The sequence below is a fragment of the Tachyglossus aculeatus genome, chromosome 22 (genome assembly GCF_015852505.1).
Source record: "Tachyglossus aculeatus isolate mTacAcu1 chromosome 22, mTacAcu1.pri, whole genome shotgun sequence".
Classification (NCBI taxonomy): domain Eukaryota; kingdom Metazoa; phylum Chordata; class Mammalia; order Monotremata; family Tachyglossidae; genus Tachyglossus; species Tachyglossus aculeatus.
Genome location: NC_052087.1, coordinates 28,627,238 through 28,650,336, shown reverse-complemented (window position 1 = coordinate 28,650,336; position 23,099 = coordinate 28,627,238). Strand labels below are relative to the sequence as shown.

Sequence of the window (23,099 nt, the reverse complement as noted above, 5' to 3'; positions counted from 1 at the left end):
GAACCACTGTCATTGGGTCCTGATTATAGACAGGTACCCCTGGGCCTGAAGGAGCTGTCCTGGTAGGAGGTGGGCAAGAAACTCCTCCCACACCCCTCCCCCAAACCTACATGGGCACTCTGCAGACACCTGTAACATCCTGTCCCTAGAGGCAGTTACTTTTCTGGGGTGGACTCACTGGATTTGCAACTTGCATAGGTGGAGGAGACCCCTCCTCTGTAGCATCTTAAGGGGCAGAGGGACCCCCATGCCCCCTCACCCTGACATAATCGCTGCCCCCTCACAACTTCTCTCAGAAGCGGCTGCAGTCCGGGGCCATGGCAGCCCTGGGCGTCCCCTCCCACCTGTGTCCCAACGACCCCAGAGGCCGGGGGCAGGTTGTATTAATGGGGTTCCTGGATGCCAGCCCGGCTCCTGGCCCCTCGGTCTTTCCTCCCCCGCCAGCCAGCAGCCCCTGAGATCCTCCACTGAGGGTCAGCTTTCTCCTGTCCCGGACGGTCTGTTCTCTAACAGCTATCCACACTAGAGATTAGTCACCCTGGCTGGCCGCCTGACTCGGTGTCACTGGGAACAAAAGGCCACAGTCAGTGAGGGGGAGGAGTTAGGCCACAGCCCCGGGCCCCTCCTGCCTCTCATTCCACAAAGGGAAGAGGCTTGGGGAGGAGAACGGGATGCCGGCCTCCCTCGCTCAACCCAACATTCTGTGGGCCAGGAGACTTTCTCTGTGTGACTTCCTCTGGGTGACTTTCTCTGTAGGGCAGGCAGGGTGGACTCCCCCCACAGCATCCAGGGAAACAAGATGGAGGGAGGCACCAGGAAGCCATGCTCATGAGGGAAGTCCTGTCAGACAAACTGGCCGGGAGAAACGTTCCTTTTAGCGCCCACCTGGCACAGTGCAAAACTCTGGAGCTCCCCTCCCGGATCCGCCATAGAGGCCTGCATAGACTGAGAACTGGGAGACTCAACCAGGACAGGACCAAGAGTCCTCCGCTACCAGCCCGACAGACCCCGGGGTCCAGGTCCCTCTTCGGAGGCCCTGGAGTCCCACTCTGGGAAGGGAACAGCTTTAAAGCACTCAATCTCCTTGCCCCCTCCTACCTCAACTCACTACTCTCCTACTACAACCTGGCCCGCACACTTCACTCCTCTAGTGCTAACCTTCTCACTGTACCTCAAACTCATTGCACATCCTACCTCTGGCCTGGAATGCCCTGCCTCCTTAACCTGAGAGACAATTACTCTCCCTGCCTTCAAAGCCTCATTGAAGGTACATCTCCAAGAGGCCTTCCCTGACTCCTCCTTTCCTCTTCTCCCACTCCCATCAGGGTCTCCCTGTCTTGATCCCTTTATTCATCCCCCTCCCAGCCCCCCAGGACTTATGTACATATTTGTAATTTATTTATTTATATTAATTTCTGTCTCCCTTTCCAGGCTGTAAGCTCGTTGTGGGCAGTGTCTACTGTTATACTGGACTCTTCCAAGCGCTTAGTACAGTGCGCTGCACACAGTAAGCATTCAGTACGATTGAATGAATGAACCAGGGGCGGACTGTGGTCGCAGCCAGATGTCGGTGGCGAAGGGTGGGCTCCCGTGCAGGTGTTCTGGGGAGCCCAGGGGGATAACCGCCCACACCCTAACCTGCTGTCCAGGCCCAGCGGCACCCCTCCTGCCTCTCCCTTTCCCCCTGCCCTCCACAGAAAGGAAGTCCCCAGTCCCCCATTTCAGGCATGCAGGGACTGCAACTGGAATCGGATGCTGCCACCCTTGACAGGAACCAATGGGACGAACTAAAGATTACCGGCCCGTGTGGGACTCTTCTAGGCCTTATTTCATTTCCAGGGGGTAGGGCCGCTCAGCCAATCTGTCCCCCCTCCACCTCATCACGGGCTGCACACGCTCCCTCCCTCCCTCCGCTGCACCCCACACATATCGGCTGACACGCTCTACTGCATGAACACTTGTTTTCCATCTGAAATTTATCTGGTGTTGGTCATCCTCGCTAGAGTGTAAGGTCCTTGAATGCAGGACTCATGGACTTCTATCTAGATTGCACTCTCCTGAGTGCTCAGTACAAGGCTCTGCACACAACAAGTGCTCAATAAATACTATGGCTGCTGGAGTGATCGACGCAGAGTCCCCTCCTGCATGAGTTCAGGTTTCCCAGTGGATTTGGGGGACTCTGAGTCCCAGTAGTACCCCAGGCTCCTTCTTGAGCATGATGGTCAATACAACATCACACCTTCACACTTGCCAGATGCCCCGGGTGGCCCCAGAAAGTTAGGAGGGAATCCTACTCTGCCTCTCTACCGTTCAGCCTGTGGGTCAGAGCAGTCCCCTCGTGGTTCCCAGAATTTCCCGGCACTGGGTGCTACCCACTTCCTGTTCTTCTGGTCTCCATAGAAACCCCGCCCCTGCTCAGTAATCCTGGGACACTCTTCCTATCTTAGTTGCTGCCACCTTTCGCCTCTAGCAATCTACCTCTCTGTCTCCCTGGCTCCCCACAGCTCCAGCCCCCTTTCTTTCCCCAGCCCAGACCCCATCCTCCCTCCACCCCGATCCTCTGTAGGGGCTGGGGGTGTGAGAGCCTTCACTGCTGTGGTCCCCTCCCCCAACCCCCCTCGTTTACAGCAGCCTCTTCCTGCCTCTCTGTCTCCTCTCAGATCTCGCCTGCTGTGCAGGACGCCTAAAGGTCACCCCGCTGGGCGCTGGGGCTGCGGTAAGCCCTAGGGTTCCGGGCTGGGGGTGCTCGAAGGCCCGGACGTGGATCGGGACTCAGACCGGAGCCTCTGGTCCACTTGGACCCCAGGGGCCGACGGCTGGACCCCCAGGGCAGGGCCCGGGACACAGGTCTGAAGGACGGCTGATGGGAAATACAGCGGCTAGGAGCCACAGGCCAGCTGACCCTGAGCGCTGGGGGCCGGCATCTTGAGGGCACCTGGCATGCTGAGGGCTGAAAAGAATGTCGAGCTCTCAAAATGATCAATGGTATCTACTAGGCACTTACTGTGTGCAGAGTACCGTACCGAGTGCTTGGGAGAGTGTCAAGCCAGATTCTCCTGGAACTTCTACTGGCTTGAAGATCCCCAATCCTGGGATCCTGTGAAGGCGGGGGCAGAGGAGCTGCGAGGGGAGGGCAGAGGGGCTGCTGGGCCAGAGGTGGGTGGTACCTGGCTCCTATTTCTGGACCCACTCATTCTCTTGACAGACAGCAGCAAGTGTGTGGCCGGCGAGTGGCTGTTGGGGGAACGGGCTCCTCGGGTCAACGGGCCAAAGGGGAAGGTCCGACGGCTGGCACCGTCTGGGCCCCGAGCTCTGAACTGAGGGGCCTCTCCCACCTGACCCCAGCTTCCAGCCTCCCTGACTCCCTGCCTGCCTCCCCAGAACCCCTAGTAGGTTCTAGGCCCTGCTGTCGGGCCACCTGGAGGCTTCCCTTGATTCTGGCCGGGCTCTTCCAACCCAGGCGTTGGGGTGGGGGGCGGGGAGCAGGAAAGGGAAGCAGGAATATGCCCAAGAGCAACCGCAACCCACCGAATGAAGAACTGAGTCCGGCAGCCTCCGCCACCTCAGCCACACGTTCATTCCAAGGTGCCAGCCTCCTTCGTACCCTGGTAAACTCAATCTCCAGCAAAGCCCGGCCAAACCCAGGCACGCCCCTCTCATCCCCTCGGTCCCTGACAGACATCCTTGCTCCACTACCCACCCCTCTGCACACAGTAAGAGCTCAATAAATACGACTGCCTGACTGACCAACCCCTCCCTAGGCCTGCCCTGTGCTTTTGGGCAGTGCCAGTGGCTCTTGCTGGGCACTGTCCTCCAGTGACCCCAGCCACTCCTGGGACCTGAGGAGGCAGAGTGGACCGGCGTGGAGGCCGCAGAGCGGGGGGGGAGCCTGGCCGCCTCTCAGGCCACGTCCCCGAGGAGATGCCGGTTGCGATCCCACCTCCAGCTTACCAAACAGCTGGGGTCAAGAAGGTGGGAGGAATCGGGGACGGTGTCTCCCGACTCCCGGGTTGGACGGGAGGATCTCCCTGGACTTCAAACACTGAGCCAGAAGGCTGGAGCTGAGGGCGCGTTCTCAGGGCCTCGTCTGTGTCATCCTCTCTCGGGGTTGGGGGAGGCTCATCACAGAGCCCCCTTATCTGCCGCCAGCATCGGCGCCAGGCCAGAGGGGGCTGCCCCGAGTTGAGGGTGGAGCCAGAGAGAGGGCAGGAGGCCCAGGGCAGCTAGCTGTCCCGCTCCACAGGCCGGAACCACCATCCCAGGGCACAGGGCCGCCCAGCAGGCAGCGTTGCAAACGGCCAGGCCTCGGGCAGAGAGGGGAAGGGAGTTGTCCAGCTGGGCTCATGTTTATCTCGGCAGGAGACGGGTCCCTTCCCACGCCCGGCCCCAGGGGGCCCGGGGGGCCCCTTCCTTTTCCTTTTCCACCAGCTCGGGGAGGACGGAGGTGTGCCTGAACCCCTGTCCACCCTGCACCCCCGAGGGGAGACGACCCAGACAGACACGGGAGGGAGGGCGGGAAGAAGGAAGGGGAGGAGGAAAAATAGGGGTGCGGAGGGGCAGGGAAGTACAGAGGTCAGGAAAACCCCTTTTTGACCTGATCTGGAGTGCAGGGAAGCAGGCGGGGGACTCTGGTTCTTGCGGGCGAACCCCGGACTCCCAAGCAGCCGACCTTGCACAGAGCCAGTCCTAGTTTGGAGAGCGAGAGCTGCAGCCGCGCCCCCGCCCCCCCCTCCCCACCCCCAGCTCCGCCGGCTGCAGCCCACGACAGCCGTTATGAAAATAACCCCGATTGGTAACTGCTGCACTTCCTCTCCCAGCCCTGGGCGCGCGCGTGCACGCATATACACACACATACACACAGACATTCCCCTCTCCTCCCCTCTCCCTTGCTCCAGAGCATAGCACAACAGGGCGCTTCCCCCTCATTCCTCCAGTGACAGGGTGCCTAGCACCCTCCCGGAACCCCCTCCACCTCTCTCTCTTCCCTAACAACCCCAGCAACCTGGGGAAGGGGGGAGCAGGAAGGCCGGGAGAGGCAGCTGGCTTGTGGCCAGGAGGGGAAACCCCTAGTCCAAAGGGCCCGGGGTGCAGACAGGCAGACGTTCTGCTCTTACCCTGTGGGAAATGAACCCACGCTGGGGCTCCTGCAAGGCGGGTGGCACGGGGAGGAGGGAGAGGGGGGCGTGGATGACGACCCCGACTCCGTCCCAGGAGGCGGAAACAGGCCCTTGAGTGGACGGGGCTGCTGCACAGTGTTGGGGTAGAGCAGGCCTTCAGACCCACTGGGCCCACCAGCCCCAACCCCATGAACCAGCCTCACCCAGGAGGCCGCCCGACCCCCGGAGACAGAGCCGGGTCTTAGGCCTGGGAAGCAAGGACAGGGACGGCCCAGGATGGCCCCGGGGTCAGGGAGCCGCTGACTCCCGGGGCTTCAGGTGAACCCTTAATGGGAGCCAATACCCACTCTTCCCAGGCCCCTCTCCCTTCTGGACTGGCCTCTCCTCCTCCTTCACAACTTACCGAACCCCTTCCCCTCCCAGAATCCCTGCTCATACAAGCCTGGATAGCAGTCAGCCGGTCAGTCAGTTGTATTTATTGAGTGCTTACTGTGTGTGGAGCATTGTACTAAGCGCTAGAGAGAGTACTACAATAAACAGACACATTCCCTGTCCATAATGGTCTTATATTCTAGAAGCGGGGGGACAGACATTAATATATATAAATAAATTACAGATATGTACCAGATACGCACCAGGGCCTTCTTACCGGCCACACCACCTCGTCCCCCTTGAATCAATCAATGAATCAGTATTTATTGAATGCACATTGTTTGCAGAGCACTGTACTAAGCGTGTGGGTGAGTGCAATATAACAGCGTAGGTAGACAAGTTCCCTGGTCACAGTGAGTTTACAGTCTGCCTCCTCCTCGTCCTCTGTTAATCCTAAATGCAACAGCCAGATGCTGCTCTTAACCTGCTCCTGGGATCCCAACACCTCTTTCTACTCAAAGTCCTTCTCTGGGCCACCTGCAGCCTCGACACTAAGCTGAATGATCCCAAGGACGCAGGTGTGCCTCTGGGTTTGTTTACCCATTTTTCGCCTCTTCCTCGTGCTCCCCAATCCATCCCCCTCTACTGAGAAAAAACTACCCTCCTCTCAATAATAATAATGATGGCATTTGTTAAGGGCTTACTATGTGCGAGGCACTGTTCTAAGCGCTGGGGGGGATACAAGGTGATCAGGTTGTCCCACGTGGGGCTCACGGTCTTAATCCCCATTTTACAGATGAGGGAACTGAGGCTCAGAGAAGTTAAGTGACTTACCCAAGGTCACACAGCTGACAAGTGGAGGAGCCGGGATTCGAACCCTTGACCTCTGGCTCCCAAGCCTGGGCTCTTTCCACTGAGCCATGCTGCTTCTCTAAAATCTTTGCTTCCCCTCAGCCCTCCCCTCCCATCCAGGTCTTTCACTTTACTCCACTAGCCTGAAACTGGCCCCCAGCGCCCTGCCCCAAAACCTCCCCAGTGCCAATCCCCTTCTTCATGCAAACCACCTCCTACAGGCAGCCCATCCTGGTGCCACCATCCACCTCTCCCTCCTTCCCTTTCCCCCGGAATAGGACCAACCACTCTCCCTGATTCCCGGGCCTTCTCTGAATTCCTAAATGGTTTGGGAAAAGAAGTGCTGAGAGAGAGAGAAAGTAGTGGCGCCTTTCCGGAGTTAGGGACTGGCTCCGGGGCCCAGTGGCCTCTCAGCAGGAGCTGCGTGGACCCCTCAGGAAGGAGGCTAGGGGATTCATTCATTCAACAATATTATTTATTGAGTGCTTACAGTGTGCAGAGCACTGTACTAAGCGCTTGGGAAGTACAAGTCGGCAATATATAGAGACGGTCCCTACCCAACAACGTGCTCACGGTCTAGAAGGGGGAGACAGACAACAAACCAAAACATGTGGACGGGTGTCAAGTCATCAGAACAAACAGAATTAAAGCTAGATGCACATCATTAACAAAGTAAATACAATAGTAAATATGTACAAGTAAAATAAATAGAGTAATAAATCTGTACAAACATATATACAGGTGCTATGGGGAGGGGAAGGAGGTAGGGTGGGGGGATGGGGAGGAGGAGAGGAAAAAGGGGGCTCAGTCTGGGAAGGCCTCTTGGAGGAGGTGAGCTCTCAGTAGGGCTTTGAAGAGAGGAAGAGAGCTAGCTTGGTGGATGCATGGAGGGAGGGCATTCCAGGCCAGCGGGAGGACGTGGGCCGGGGGTCGACGGTGGGACAGGCGAGAACGAGGTACAGTGAGGAGGTTAGCGGCAGAGGAGCGGAGGTTGTGGGCTGGGCTGTAGAAGGAGAGAAGGGAGTTGAGATAGGAGGGGGCGAGGTGATGGACAGCCTTGAAGCCGAGAGTGAGGAGTTTCTGCATGGCAGAGAGAGGTGGCAGCGGGTTGCCTGACTGCGTCCCAGAAGCAGACACCTGCTCAGTCCTTTTCACAACTACCTCTTCTCCAGCAAAATGTCAGAGGCCCAGTGGGGGAGGGGAAGGGCGGGGCGGAGAGAGTGTGGAGGGGATGGGAGTTGAGGGGGAGGAGGCCATGAGGCAGCTGCAGCAGCATAAGAAGCTGTTAACCGGTGAGGTGCTGGAGTCCTAGCAGCAGAAACCCCAGGGTTCTCAGGCTATTACCTGCAAGCACGTATGGAGATGGCTGACCAGGGGGAAGAGGGTCCCAGAGACACCCCTCCCATCCTCCCCCTCCCCCCCGATATTTGTCACATCCCAGTTCTCCTCCGTTTTCTTTCCTTTGACGTCTCCCCCAAGAAGCATGAGTGGTGACCCTCCACTTAGTCTCCAAGAGAGATGGACATCTTTGTCCCAAACTGCTGCTTCTGCCCTCCAGCCTCCGAACCTGTGCTGGCTCCCCGGGGGACCCCAGCCTAGAGCTCCTTTCAGGCAGCATGGATGGACCAGAGAAGGGACAGGTTGGCCCTGCCTCACCTGAGCAGGCAGTTGAGGGGCTGGGAGGAATGATTGGAGGGAGGGGGGTCCCCTAGCTCTCACGGGTGAATGACAGAGCCGTGTCAGGACTCCTTCTGCCCTGCCACCTACCCTAGCCCAGAGGCCAGCTCCTGCTCACCCCCCGCCCCCTCCACCCACGCCATCCCCCGGCCCTCTCCGCACCAAGGTGCACCTTGGTTTTCTCTCTGGAACTGAGCCTAGCAACCAGGCTCCAGGAAGGTGCCCACCACCCTGGCCCAGAGCACTGGAGGAGTGCAAAAAGTGAGACAGGTCTCCTCTGGCTAAACTTCCCAGAGAGGTGACTGAGCAAGGAGTTGAATGCTGGGATTGAACCACTACCTTGCTGGTTCAATCTCTTATCCTATCCTGACTGGATTACTGCATCAGCCTCCTCTCTGATCTTCCATCCTCCTGCATCTCCTCACTTCAGTCTATACTTCACTCTGCTGTCCCGATTATATTTGTGCAGAAATGCACTGGGCACGTTACTCCCCTCCTCAAAAGTCTCCAGTGGCTGCCAGTCAACCTACACATCAGGCAAAAACTCCTCACTCTCGGCTTCAAGGCTGTCCATCACCTCGCTCCCTCCTACCTCACCTCCCTTCGCTCCTTCTACAGCCCAGCCGGCGGCACCCTCCACTCCTCTGCCGCTAACCTCCTCACTGTACCTCGTTCTCGCCTGTCCCGTCATCGACCCCCGGCCCACATCCTCCCCTTGGCCCGGAATGCCCTCCCTCCACATGTCTGCCAAGTTAGCTCTCTTCCTCCCTTCAAAGCCCTACTGGGAGCTCACCTCCTCCAAGAGGCCTTCCCAGACTGAGCCCCCTTTTTCCTCTTCCCCTCCCCCTCCCCCCACCCTACCTCCTTCCCCTTCCCACAGCACCTGTATATATGTTTGTACAGATTTATTACTCTGTTTATTGTACTTGTACATATTTACTATCTATTTTGTTAATGATGTGCATATAGCTTTAATTCTATTTGTTCTGATGATTTTGACACCTGTCTACATGTTTTGTTTTCTGGTCTGTCTCCCCCTTCTAGACTGTGAGCCCGTTGTTGGGTAAGGACTGTCTCTATATGTTGCCAACTTGTACTTCCCAAGCACTTACTACAGTGCTCTGCACACAGTAAGTGCTCAATAAATACGATTGAATGAAATGAATGAATGGGAGCCGGCCAGCCCTCAACCCCACTCTCACACCTAGTACATATAGCACCCTCAGTGATTAGTACAGTTCCTGGAACATAATAAATGCTTAACAAATACCATTCAAAAACAAAACAAAAAAAAATCACACTTCCCCCAGGACCAGAGGGCAGTCCCTGGGCTGACAGAGAGGCACTGGCCTCAGAGCAGCCCAGCTCCAGGGCAGGGAGGGGACAGAGACTAGGGATGGACTGCATCTATCCTAGCTGACCCTCCTTCCCAGGCTCCTGAAGCCATCAGCTCATCCTGGCCATCTAGAGAACCAAAGGGAATTATTCATCAGTGGGTTTGGAAAATGCCCGAACAATATCCATGGTTCACCTACCCCCTGAGAATTTCTGGAGGGAAGTAGGAAGGAAGGGAGTGAGCTGGATTAGCGTGAGCACGGCCTTCTGTCTTTTCCCGAGCAGGGGCCCAGCCCAACAGAGGAAAGAGAGCCGAGCGGCGGCCAAACCCACCCGACCGAGGGGGCACAGTCACTCCACGGTGACTTTCTGGAAATCTGGCAGGTCTAGTTTCCCCTCTTCCCCAGAGAGGCCTGGCCAGATTGTTGGCCACCTGGGACCTTCTCTCAGACCTTTGACCAGGGGCAAGACAGAGGGAGGTGAGCGCCTTCAGCGAGGTTGGGGATTCTAGACTGTGAGCCCACTGTTGGGTAGGGACTGTGTCTATGTGTTGCCGAACTGTACTTTCTAAGCGCTTAGTACAGTGCTCTGCACACAGTAAGCTCTCAATAAATACGACTGAATGAATGAATGAATGACTAAGAAAGGCCAAAAGTGTCAGCCTGGGCTCCGCTGCGTGTGTGGGGAGGAGAAGGAAGGTGCAGAAAATAGCTTCTGGAGGGAGGGTGCCACCGCCCACTCCAGCTAGTGTGTCTTTCTCTTCGCTGGCGGGTAGAGGGATCCTGGCGGGAGCTGAGTGGAAGATGCTTTCCCGCAGACTGCAGGTGGATGGCCCAAAAAGCAGGCCCAGTTCTATCAGCAGGCGGCCCGTGTGAGGAGCAGCTGGTCCTCAAGACGGCGGGGAGGCGGCAGCTTCTGCCTCACTGTCCCAGAGCCCAGGAGCCTCTGTGTACCACTGGCCCCGGGGAGCCCCCGTGGCCCTACGGAAGATGCACTGGGGAGGCACCCCCACCTGCCCCTCTGCTTTCTGGCTGCTCTCTGCTCTGCCCCTCTCTCACAGGTGCTCCCCAGCTGAGTCACCCGGAACACAGAGTTCTGCTTTAATCAGAACCTCCTCTCCCCTCTGCAACCTTGCTGGAACCCCAGGGAACTGGGACTCAGAGCCTCCAGCCTCCTCTGATCTGATGAGCAAATACAGCAGCCCTCCCCAAACCAGAGAGGTCAAAGTCCAAGTCCTCCTTAAGCGGCAGCCACATCTCTCCCCTACCTTCATCGGTCCTCGTGCTGTCCCACCTTCTGCTCCAGGGAAGACTTTAGGAGCCACAGACACTTCCCTTTGGAGAATTAAGCTCTGAGAAACCCTAAGGCCCTTTGGCCCCTATCCTGTCACTGCCTAAAAGGGCTGAGAATCTACACTCCAGCTTTGGGGCCCACTAAACTGGAAGCTCACTGTGGGCAGGAAAATGTGTCTGTTTATTGTTATACTGTTCTCTCCCAAGCACTTAGTACAATTCTCTGCACAGAGTAAGTACTCAATAAAAATGACTGACTGAGCAGCTCCCAGACCAGCTCCTGCCCTGGGCTCTGAGCAGCTCCTGACGCCAAAAGGCACAAGTCTAGCTGGGCCACTGACACCCTGCTGCCATTCACTAACAAAATCAACCAAGATCCCAAGGGAGAAGAATATCCCCTCCAGACAGAGCCCCTCCCCCACCGAGCCCCACCTCAAGTTTTCCAGAACTCCACAAGCCTCCCTCTTCCCCCCGCACCCAATCCAGGTCACTCTCTGATGGGCTTTCTGCATCTTCAGGAAGGAGTACTTATTAAGTAGCTGCGGGCACTGTGCTGTAAAAAGCCAAGCAGAGACCTGGTCCCTGCCCCAAAGGAGTTTATGATCTAAAAAAACAAGGTGCACAAAGGAGGGCTGGAACAGAGGCAGTAGAGCGAAATGATTCAGGCCTCTGAGTGGCCTGCCAGCATTTCATTAAATAATACCTATTGTGTCCTGGGACATGGATGGCATTGTGCTAGGTGTTTTCAGGTAACTCCGCAGCTTTAAATCAGCTAATCCAGAGGCCAAGTTGCTCCTTCCATCCGGCTAGGAGGATCAGGGTGCAGGGAACAGGCACAAAATTGCAAGATTCACCCAGTGGAGAGTGGGGCTGAGAGATTTACTGGCCCTCCCCATTCTGGCCAATCACGATTCCAAATTGATTATAATAACTGTGGTATGTGCTAAGCACTGCCTACGCAGCACTACACACTATGTGCTAATGGAGAAGCAGCGTGGTGTGATGGATAAAGCATGGGCCTGGGAATCAGAAGGTCGTGGGTTCTAATCCCGGCTCTGCCCCTTGTCTGCTGTGTGACCTTGGGCAAGGCACTTCACTTCTCTGGGCCTCAGTCCCCTCATCTGTAACGTGGGCATTGAGACTGTGAGCCCCACGTGGGACAGGGACTTTGTCCAACTCGATTTGCTTGTACCCACCTCAGCGCATAGTACAGTGTCAGGCACACAGTAAGTGCTTAACAACCACAATCATTATCATTGTTATAATAATAATAATAATATTGGTATTTGTTAAGCACTTACTATGTGCCAAGCACTGTTCTAAGCGCTGGGGAAGATACAAGATCATCAGGTTGTCCCACGTGGGGCTCACAGTCTTCATCCACATTTTACAGATGAGGTAACTGAGGCACAGAGAAGTGAAGTGACTTGCCCAAGGTCACACAGCTGACAAGCGGCAGAGTCGGGATTAGAACCCACGACCTCTGACTCCCAAGCCCGGGCTCTTTCCACTGAGCCACGCTGCTTCTCATATGCCAGGCACTGTACTAAGTGCAGGATGGCAGTGTTTCCACCCATTCGGGGATTAGGGTTCCGGCCGATTTATGGGCTCTAGGAATTTGACTCCCCTCAGCCTTCTCTCTCTCAAAATGGAAAGCCATGTTTGAAAAGTCTTTCCTCTGGGCAGCTCCCTTATTCCTGCTGTCCGTGACATTAAGGCCTTTTCCGCAAGTGAAGGTCATCAGCTTCCAGCAGGAAGAGAGAAACGGGAAGGGTGGGGATGGCTTCGGAGTTGGAGAGATTCCGGGTTGGATCCCCTCTGTCCAACTAGGCTAAGTGTGGAGGATGATGGGGGACAACCTGTCCAAAGTCTCGTCTGCCCTCAAAATTCTGGGTGGCGAGGCAGCCCTGGGCATCAGGAGGACTGAGTGGAGGGCAAGAAGAGGGAGAATACATCCCCAAAGTGCTAAAAAAAGGACAGGAGTGTCTAAATGAGCCCTCTCCTCACCTAGAGCTTCCCTTTTTCTGTACTTTTACCACAAATTACTATCCAGGACAAGGCCCTACTGCTCCATCTCTAATCCAAGGAAACACGATCCGGTAGCTGAGTTTGGCTTCTTGAACCAGTCCCACTCAAAACATCAAGGGGAAGCACTGTGAAACTGAATTCAGGGTGCCGGGTGGGTAGAGGCACACAGCTAATCTCGGGGGGACACGAAGCAGATGGTGTCTCTCTCCTTATGGTTAGCACTTACAGGAGTCAGGAGTAATAAAGCGTTATTAAGGATGACATAGTCCAGAGCCAAGTGCACTAACCCAATTGGCTCCCCCGTGCAAAAATGGAATCACTAATCCAGAGGCGGGGAGGAGAGGGAATAACAGAGAAATATGAAATGTGCCCATCCGGGAAGGGCAGGCTCCTCTGAGTAATGTGCATTACTGCAACTGAGCAAGAAGTGTCCCTTTCCATAAGAGTTTCCGATCGTGTGTTCCATTATCCCCAACTGCCAACTCACCGCTAAACCCAACCATTCTGGACATTCACTCTTGCATGTTTCTGTTTCTCTCCTCCCCAAGGTTTCTGCCTCTCCCTTACCCTTTTCTGGGGTACTTATTTATCAGCCCATCTGCACTGTGGCAGGCCCCCATGCCAGGCTGGTGAAGAGCAGGGACAATAGGACATGAGTTGCTATGGAAAAGCACGATGTGGTTCTATAGGAGGGGTAAAGTCCCCTCACAAAGGAAGAAACACGAGCGGTGACGTTACTCTGGGGTTTGATGTTGCACCTCCTACCAGTCAGGAGGAAGGGGGGCAGCTCCGTCTTCCAGGGGTAAGGAGGAGAAGGTGTTCACTGCCTTGCTGTTTGACTGTCACTGGAAATATCCCACCAGGAAACTCCTGCTCGTCAACAACTGATTAAAGTTTCCACTCGTCTGCAGCAGCCCAAAGGGCTGCATCCTGTCCCACAGTCACCAGCAAGCCCAGAGACCCACTGAATCCTCCTGCCAGGGATCAGGGGATCCCCTCTACCAGATCTGGTCATGGGAACATGGGGTCCAAATTAAGGCTAAGCGGACCACTAGTCACTCCCTCCCCCAACGAAGTCTACCACTTGACAGGAGCAAACACCCAAAGTGATGGTGATGATAAGAGGCAGTGTGGTAAAGTGGAAAGAGCATAAGCCTGGGAGTTAGAGGACCTGGGTTCTAATTCCAGCTCCACCACTTGTCTACTGTGTGGTCTTGGGAAAGTCATTTAACTTCTCTGGGCCTCAGTTACCTCATCTGTAAAATGGGGATAAAGACTGGGAGTCCTCTGTGGGACAGGGACTGTGTACAACCTGATGATCTTGTATCTTGCTCATAGGTAAAATGGGGATTCAATACCTGTTCTCCCTCATACTTAGACTGTGAACACCGGTTGGGGCAGGGACTGCGTTTCACTTTCATTCATTCATTCAATCGTATTTATTGAGCGCTTACTGTGTGCAGAGCACTGTACTGAGCGCTTGGGAAGTACAAGTCGGCAACGTATAGAGTCCCTACCCAACAACGGGCTCACAGTCTAGAAGGGGGAGACAGACAACAAAACATGACTTGAATATCTTGTATCTACCCCGGAGTTTAGAACAGTGCTTGGCACACAGCAAGCCCTTAACAAATACCACAATTATTATTATTATTATTATTATTATTATCAATATCATCTACCCCAGGACTTAGTACAGAGTAAGCGCTTCTCTCTGTCTCTCTCTCACTCTCACACACACACACACACACACACATACACACACAAAGATGATGATGGTATTTGCTAAGCACTTACTATGTGCCAAGTAGTGTACTAAGTGCAGGCACAGATCCAAACTAGTCAGGCTGGACACAGTCCCTGTTCCACATGGAAGCTCAAAATCTTACAGGGACGGAGTGCAAGTACGTCCAATTGCTAGACGTGGGCTTCCAGGTAAGCCCTCAGACCCCTCTGTTCTCCCCTGGTCAGCAGGGAAGTGCCGCCCCTCCCCTGGAGCCTGACCAGAAAGAAGGTGGACAGGCTTGGGCTGCAAAAGAACCAGCAGAGAGAGGCCCACTGCCATGGAACACAATCAGCTAGGTGAAAGGACTGGGGCGGGGTAATCCAAATGGGTCCGAGAGGCATGGCGGGATGGATAGAGCACGGGCCTGGGAGTTGGAAGGTCGCGGGTTCTAATCCTGTCTCTGCCACTTGTCTGCAGTGTGACTTTGGGCAAGTCACTTCACTTCTCTGGGCCTCAGTTACTTCATCTGTAAAATGGGGATTGAGACCGTGAGCCCCACAGGGGACAGGGACTGGGTCCAACCCAATTACGTTGTATCCACCCCAGTGCTTAGTGCAGTACCTGGCACACGGTAAGCACTTATCAAATACCGCAATTATTAACTCCAGGGGGCTGCCCTCTGATCCAGGGCCTGCCATCCAATCCGGGTCTTGCCCTCTGCAGGAGGGGTTGCCATCCCATCTGGGAGGCCTCCATCCCATTGGGGTCAGGGGGCCTGGGAGGTGGATGTTGCCGACTTGTACTTCCCAAGCGCTTAGTACAGTGCTCTGTACAGAGTAAGCGCTCAATAAATATGATTGAATGAATGAATGAATGACAGGCCACCCGTGGGTGGAATTTCAGGGGGGCCAGCTGATCGCTCCAGACATCCCTCTTGGTGCCTTACACCCATCACCCGGTCCCCAGTAGGCTAAAGTCAGGGCTGGTCACTGTGAGCCCACTGTTGGGTAGGGACCGTCTCTATATGTTGCCAACTTGTACTTCCCAAGCGCTTAGTACAGTGCTCTGCACACTGTAAGCGCTCAATAAATACGATTGAATGAATGAATAAAAATCGAGCAAACAATCAATGCTATTTATTGAGCACTCAGGAGAGGGTGTGGGCAGTCTTCTGAGGACGTGCCCCCTTCTCCAAGCAGCAGAGGCAATGAGCTACTTAATCTTGGGGCCAAGAGGGCAGCCCTCCTCCAAACCCAAAGGGGCCAAAGCAGGACGTTCAATCATTCATTCAATCGTATGTATTGAGAGCTCACTGTGTGCAGAGCACTGTACTAAGTGCTTGGAAAGTACAATTCAGCAACAAATAGAGAGGATCCCTACCCAACAACAGTCTCACAGTGATTGGAGCCAAAGGATCGGGGGATGTGGGCGAGTGGCAGTGGCGGAGATGAGGGGAGGCCTGGGGGGCTGGACTGGGTGGGAAGGGGTGGAGCCCGGATCCTGGAAAGTAGCAACAGCACGAGCTTGGGAGTCAGAAGTCGTGGGTTCTAATCCCGCTTCTGCCACTTGTCAGCTGTGTGACTCTGGGCAAGTCTCACTTCTCTCGCCCTCGGTTCGGGAGGCTCAGTGAGAGGCACTTACAATCTAGAGCCCAGGCTTGGGAGTCAGAGGTCATGGGTTCTAATCCCAGCTCCGTCACTTGTCTGCTGTCTGACCTTGGGCAAACCACTTCACTTCTCTGTTCCCTCATCTGTAAAATGGGGATTCACACTGGGAACAGGGGACAACCTGATGAGCTTGTACCTCCCTCAGCGCTTACAAAAGGGCTTGACACATAGGAAGCGCATAACAGCATGGCGTGGTGGAAAGAGCCCAGGCTTGGGAGTCAGAGGACATGGGTTTTAATTCCAGCTCCGCCACATGTCAGCTTTGTGACCTTGGGTACATCACTTCACTTCTCTGGGCCTCAGTTCCCTCATCTGTAAAATGGGGATGAAGACTGTGAGCCCCACATGGGACAACCTGATTCCCTTGTATCTATCCCCGTGCTCGGAACAGGGCTTGGCACATAGTAAGTGCTTAAATACCATTATTATCCAGCACTTAGAACAGTGCTTTGCGCATAGTAAGCGCTTACCAAATGCCATCATTAGTTTAACAAATGCTAACACTATTATTATTATAGTAACAGCACATAGGAAGTGCTTAACAAATCCCATTATTATCCAGCATTTAGAACAGTGCTTTGCGCATTCATTCATTCATTCAAGCACACAGGAAGCGCTTAACAAATGCTATCATTATTATAGTAACAGCACATAGGAAGTACTTAACAAATAATAATAATGCTGGCATTTGTTAAGCAAGCGCTTACTATGTGCCAAGAACTGTTCTAAGCGCTAGAGAGGATACAAGGTAATCAGGTTGTCCCACATGGGGCTCACAGTCTTCATCCCCATTTTACAAATGAGGGAAATGAGGCACAGAGAAGTGAAGTGACTTCCCAAAGTCACACAGCAGACAAGGGGCGGAGTCGGGATTAGAACCCTGACTCCTAAACCCGGGCTCTTTCCACTGAGCCACGCTGCTTCTCAAATCCCATTATTATCCAGCGCTTGGAACAGTGCTTTGCGCATAGTCAGCACTTAACAAATGCCATCATTAGTTTAACAAACACTATCGTTATTATTATAGTAACAGGACATAGGAAGTGCTTAACAAATCCCATTATTATCCAGCGCTTAGAACAGTGCTTCATCATGGCTAGGAGAAGCAGCGTGGCTCAGTGGAAAGAGCCCAGGCTTGGGAGTCAGAGGTCATGGGTTCAAATCCCGGCTCCGCCAACTGTCAGCCGTGTGACCTTGGGCAAGTCACTTAGCTTCTCTGGGCCTCAGTTACCTCGTCTGTAAAATGGGGATGAAGACTGTGAGCCCCACGTGGGACAACCTGATCACCTTGTATGCTCCCCAGTGCTTAGAACAGTGCTTTGCACACAGTAAGTGATAATGATGGCATTTATTAAGTGCTTACTATGTGCAAAGCACTGTTCTAAGCGTGGGGAGATTACAAGATGATCAGGTTGTCCCACGGTGGGCTCACAGGCTTACCCCATTTTGCTGATGAGGTAACTGAGGCACAGAGAAGTTAAGTGACTTGCCCAAAGTCACACAGCTGACAGTTGGCAGAGCCGGGATTTGAACCCATGACCTCTGACTCCAAAGCCCAGGCTCTTTCCACTGAGCCACGCTGCTTCTCAGGGCTTAACAAATGCCATTATTATTATTATTATTATTATTATTATTATAGTCAGCGCTTAGCAAATGCCACCATTAGTTTAACAAATGCTATCGTTATGATTATAGGAAGCGCTTAACAAATGCCATGATTATTATTATTGTTCCTAAGGGAGGGCCAGGCCAGTTGGTGGGGGAGGGCTCGGCGGGCCCAGGAGCCCCCCCAGTGCCCGGGCGGTGCCCGTGGGCCCGGTCATTCATTCATTCAATCATATTTATTGAGTGCTTACTGTGTGCAGAGCACTGTACTAAGCGCTTGGGAAGTCCAAGTTGGCAACATATAGAGACGGTCCCTACCCAACAGTGGGTTCACAGTCTAGAAGGGGGAGACAGGCAACAAAACAAAACATGTGGACAGGTGTCAAGTCGCCAGAACAAACAGAATTAAAGCTAGATGCACACCATTAACAAAATAAATAGAATAGTAAGTATGTACAAGTCCAAGTTGGCAACATCTAGAGACGGTCCCTACCCAACAGCAGGTTCACAGTCTAGAAGGGGGAGACAGCCAACAAAACAAAACATGTGGACAGGTGTCAAGTCGTCAGAACAAACAGAATTAAAGCTAATGCACATCATTAACAAAATAAATAGAATAGTAAATATGTACAAGTAGTACAAGTCCAAGGTGCAACATCTAGAGACGGTCCCTACCCAACAGTGGGTTCACAGTCTAGAAGGGGGAGACAGACAACAAAACATATTAATGAATAAATATGTACGAGTAAAATAAATAGAGCAATAAATATGTACATACATATATACATATGTCTAGGTGCTGTGGGGAGGGGAAGGAGGTAAGGCGGGGGCTCAGTCTGGGAAGGCCTCCTGGAGGAGGTGAGCTCTCATTCATTCAATCGCATTTATTGAGCGCTTACTGTGTGCAGAACACTGTACTAAGTGCTTGGGAAGTCCAACTTGGCAACATCTAGAGATGGTCCCTACCCAACAGCGGGCTCACAGTCTAGAAGGGGGAGACAGAGAACAAAACAAAACATATTAACGAAATAAAATCAATAGAATAAAAAGGTATAGATAAAACAGAGTAATAAATACGTACAGCCATATATACGTATACACAGGTGCTGTGGGGAGGGGAAGGAGGTAAGGCGGGGGGGTGGGGGGGAGAGGAAGGAGGGGGCTCAGTCTGTGTGCAGAGCACTGTCCTAAGCGCTCGGGAAGTCCAAGTTGGCAACATCAAGAGATGGTCCCTACCCAACAGCGGGCTCACGGTCTAGAAGGGGGAGACAGACAACAGAGCTAAACATATTAACAAAATAAAATAAATAGAATATGTACAAATGAAATAGAGTAATAAATACATCCAAACATACATACAGGTGCTGTGGGGAGGGGAAGGAGGTAAGGCAGGGGAATGGGGGGGAGAGGAAGGAGGGGGCTTAGTGTGGGAAGGCCTCCCGGAGGAGGTGAGCTCTTGGTCATAATAATATCAATCAATTGTATTTATTGAGCGCTTACTGTGTGCAGAGCACTGTACTAAGCGCTTGGGAAGTACAAGTTGGCAACATATAGAGACAGTCTATATGTGAGCCTACCCAACAGTGGGCTCACAGTCTAAAAGGGGGAGACAGAGAACAAAACCAAACATACTAACAAAATAAAATAAACAGAATAGCTATGCACTGGTAAAATAGAGTAATAAATATGTACAAACGTATATACATATATACAGGTGCTGTGGGGAAGGGAAGGAGGTAAGATGAGGGAGATGGAAATCAATCAATCAGTCGTATTTATTGAGCGCTTACTGTGCGCAGAGCACTGTACTAAGCTCTTGGGAAGTCCAAGTTAGCAACATATAGAGACAGTCCCTACCCAACAGTGGGCTCACAGTCTAAAAGGGGGAGACAGAGTACAAAACCAAACATACTAACAAAATAAAATAAACAGAATAGCTATGTACAAGTAAAATAGAGTAATAAATATGTACAAACGTATATACATATACACAGGTGCCGTGGGGAAGGGAAGGAGGTAAGATGAGGGAGATGGAAATCAATCAATCAATCGTATTTACTGAGCGCTTACTGTGTGCAGAGCACAGTACTAAGCGCTTGGGAAGTACATATCAATCAATTAATCGTATTTATTGAGCGCTTACTGTACAAAGCGCTTGGGAAGTCCAAGTTGGCAACATATAGAGACGGTCCCTACCCAACAGTGGGCTCACAGTCTGAAAGAGATAATAATAATAATAATAATAATAATAATAATGGCATTTATTAAGCGCTTACTATGTGCAGGGCTTTGAAGGGAGGAAGATGTTTAGTTTTGTGGTGTGTCTCCCCCTTCTAGACTGTGAGCCCGCTGTTGGGTGGGGACCGTGTCCCGCCCGTTGCGGAGCGGTCCTCATCATCACCAATCGTATTTATTGAGCGCTTACTGTGTGCAGAGCACTGTGCTAAGCGCTTGGGAAGTCCAAATCTCCAGTGGCTACCAATCAATCTGCGCATCAGGCAGAAACTCCTCACCCTGGGCTTCCAGGCTGTCCATCCCCTGGCCCCCTCCTACCTCCCCTCCCTTCTCTCCTTCTCCAGCCCAGCCCGCACCCTCCGCTCCTAATCTCCTCACCAGGCCTCGTTCTCACCTGTCCCGCCATCGACCCCCGGCCCACGTCCTCCCCCGGGCCTGGAATGCCCCCAATCCCTCTGCCCCTCCGCCAAGCTCGCACTCTTCCTCCCTTCAAGGCCCTGCTGAGAGCTCACCTCCTCCAGGAGGCCTTCCCAGACTGAGCCCCTTCCTTCCTCTCCCCCTCGCCCCCCTCTCCATCCCCCTCTTCTTACCTCCTTCCCTTCCCCACAGCACCTGTATATATGTTTGTACAGATTTATTACTCTACTTATTTATTTATTTATTTAACTTGTACATATCTATTCTATTTATTTTATTTTGTTAGTATGTTTGGTTTTGTTCTCTGTCTTCCCCTTTTAGACTGTGAGCCCACTGTTGGGTAGGGACCGTCTCTCGATGCTGCCAATCTGTACTTCCCAAGCGCTTAGTCCAGTGCTCTGCACATAGTAAGCGCTCAATAAACACGATTGATGATGATGATACAATAGAGTAATAACTATGCACAAACGTATATACATATATACAGGTGCTGTGGGGAAGGGAAGGAGGTAAGACGAGGGAGATGGAAATCAATCAGTCAGTCGTATTTACTGAGCGCTTACTGGGTGCAGAGCACTGGACTAAGCGCTTGGGAAGGACATATCAATCAATTAATCGTATTTATTGAGCGCTTACTGTACTAAGCGCTTGGGAAGTCCAAGTTGGCAACATATAGAGACGGTCCCTACCCAACAGTGGGCTCACAGGGGGCTCTGTGTGCAGAGCACTGGACTAAGCGCTTGGGAAGTCCAAATTGGCAACGTCTAGAGCCGGTCCCTGCCCGCCAGTGGGCTCCCAGTCCTTCCCGAGCGCTCGCTGGGGGGTCGGCAGGGCGGGACCGACCGGAGCTGGGGGGGGGGAGGTGGGGCTGACCTGGGTCCGAAGAGCCGCAGCCCCGGGAAGCGCCTGCCCGGGCGGGGCCTCGCTGCTGTCCGGGGGGGGTCGGAGGGCCCGCCGCGGGGGGCCGGGGCCTCCATGGCCCGCAGGAGGACGACAACGGGGGGCTACGGGCCGCCGCTGGGCACCGGGGGCCGCCGACGCCGCCGCCGCCGCCGCCGGCGGGAGGGGCCCCCGGGCCCCCGGACGCCCATCCCGACTCGGCTCGGCTCCGCTCGGCTCTTCGGCTCCGTTCGGCTCCAGGAAGGGCCGCCGGCCCCCGCCTGCACCGCCCCGCCCTCGGAGCGCGCCTTCCCGGGACCGCAGCGCCTCCTGCAGGACAGAACCGCACCGCGCGGCGCCCCCTGCGGGCCCGATCTCCGCAGCGCCCCCTGCGGGCCCGATCTCCGCGTCGCCCCCTGCAGGCCCGATCTCCGCAGCGCCCCCTGCGGGCCCGATCTCCGCGTCGCCCCCCTGCAGGCCCGATCTCCGCAGCGCCCCCTGCGGGCCCGATCTCCGAAGCGCCCCCTGCGGGTCTGTTCTCCGCAGCGCCCCCTGCGGGCCCGATCTCCGCAGCGCCCCCTGCGGGTCCGAACCGCGCGGCGCCCACTGCGGGCCCGATCTCCGCGGCGCCCCCTGCGGGCCCGACCTCCGCGGCGCCTCCTGCAGGACAGAACCGCGCGCCGCGGGTCCGATCTCCGCAGCGCCCCCTGCGGGCCCGATCTCCGCGGCGCCTCCTGCAGGACAGAACTGCGCGGCGCCCCCTGCAGGCCCCTTCCTTCCTCTCTCCCTCGTCCCCCTCTCCATCGCACCCGTCTTACCTCCTTCCCTTCTATTCCATTTATTTTATTTTGTTAGTCTGTTTGGTTTTGTTCTCCGTCTCCCCCTTTTAGACTGTGAGCCCGTTGTCGGGTAGAGACTTGTCTCTATATGTTGCCAACTTGGACTTCCCAAGCGCTTAGTACGGTGCTCTGCACACAGTGAGCGCTCAAGAAATACGATTGATTGATTGATTGATTGATCTCCGCGGCGCCCCCTGCAGGCCCCTTCCTTCCTCTCCCCCTCGACCCCCTCTCCATCCCCCCCATTTTACCTCCTTCCCTTCCCCACAGCACCTGTACATATGGATAGATGTTTGTACATATTTATTACTCTATTTTACTTGCACATATCTATTCTATTTATTTTATGGTGTTAGTATGTTTCGTTTTGTTCTCCGTCTCCCCCTTTTAGACTGTGAGCCCACTGGTGGGTAGGGAATGTCTCTATATGTTGCCAACTTGGACTTCCCAAGCGCTTAGTACAGTGCTCTGCACACAGTGAGCGCTCAATAAATACGATTGATTGATTGATTGATCTCCGCGGCGCCCCCTGCGGGTCCGAACCGCGCGGCACCTCCTGCGGACACGAACCCCGCGACGCCCCCTGCGGGCCCGAACCCCGCAATGCCCCCTGCAGGCCCGAACCCCACAGCGCCCCCTGCAGGCCGGAACCCCGAACCCCACGGAGCTCCCTGCAGGCCCGAACCGTGCGGCGCCCCCTGCGGGCCCGAACCCCGCGGCGTCCGCGGTGTGTCCGATTAATAATAATAATAATGATGGCATTTATTAAGCGCTTACTATGTGCAAAGCACCGTTCTAAAAGCTGGGGAGGTTTCAAGGTGATCAGGTTGTCCCACGGGGGGCTCACGGTCTTAATCCCCATTTTCCAGATGAGGTAACTGAGGGCCAGAGAAGTGAAGCGACTTGCCCAAGTCACCCAGCTGACAATTGGCGGAGGCGGGATTTGAACCCGTGACCTCTGACTCCAAAGCCCATGCTTTTTCCACTGAACCACGCCGTAGCGCCCCCTGCAGGCCGGAACCCCGAACCGCGCGGCGCCCCCTGCAGGCCCGAACACC

General features: G+C 54.4%; 1 protein-coding gene across 4 annotated transcripts in view; it reads right to left on the bottom strand.

The window, feature by feature from the left end:
* The window catches only part of DGKZ (diacylglycerol kinase zeta), a 61,157-nt gene that overhangs the window by 19,744 nt on the left and 18,314 nt on the right, over positions 1-23,099 (bottom strand). The window contains exon 1 of one of the 4 annotated variants that reach the window (XM_038764033.1): positions 21,197-21,319. The exons of 2 other annotated variants lie outside the window; for them this stretch is intronic. In XM_038764033.1, the coding sequence (XP_038619961.1) occupies positions 21,197-21,300 (104 nt within the window). In that variant the 5' untranslated portion in view covers positions 21,301-21,319. Of the gene's footprint in view, positions 1-4,594; positions 4,662-21,196; positions 21,320-23,099 lie in introns of those variants that run through there. One more of the 4 variants, XM_038764031.1, reaches the window with a different exon arrangement.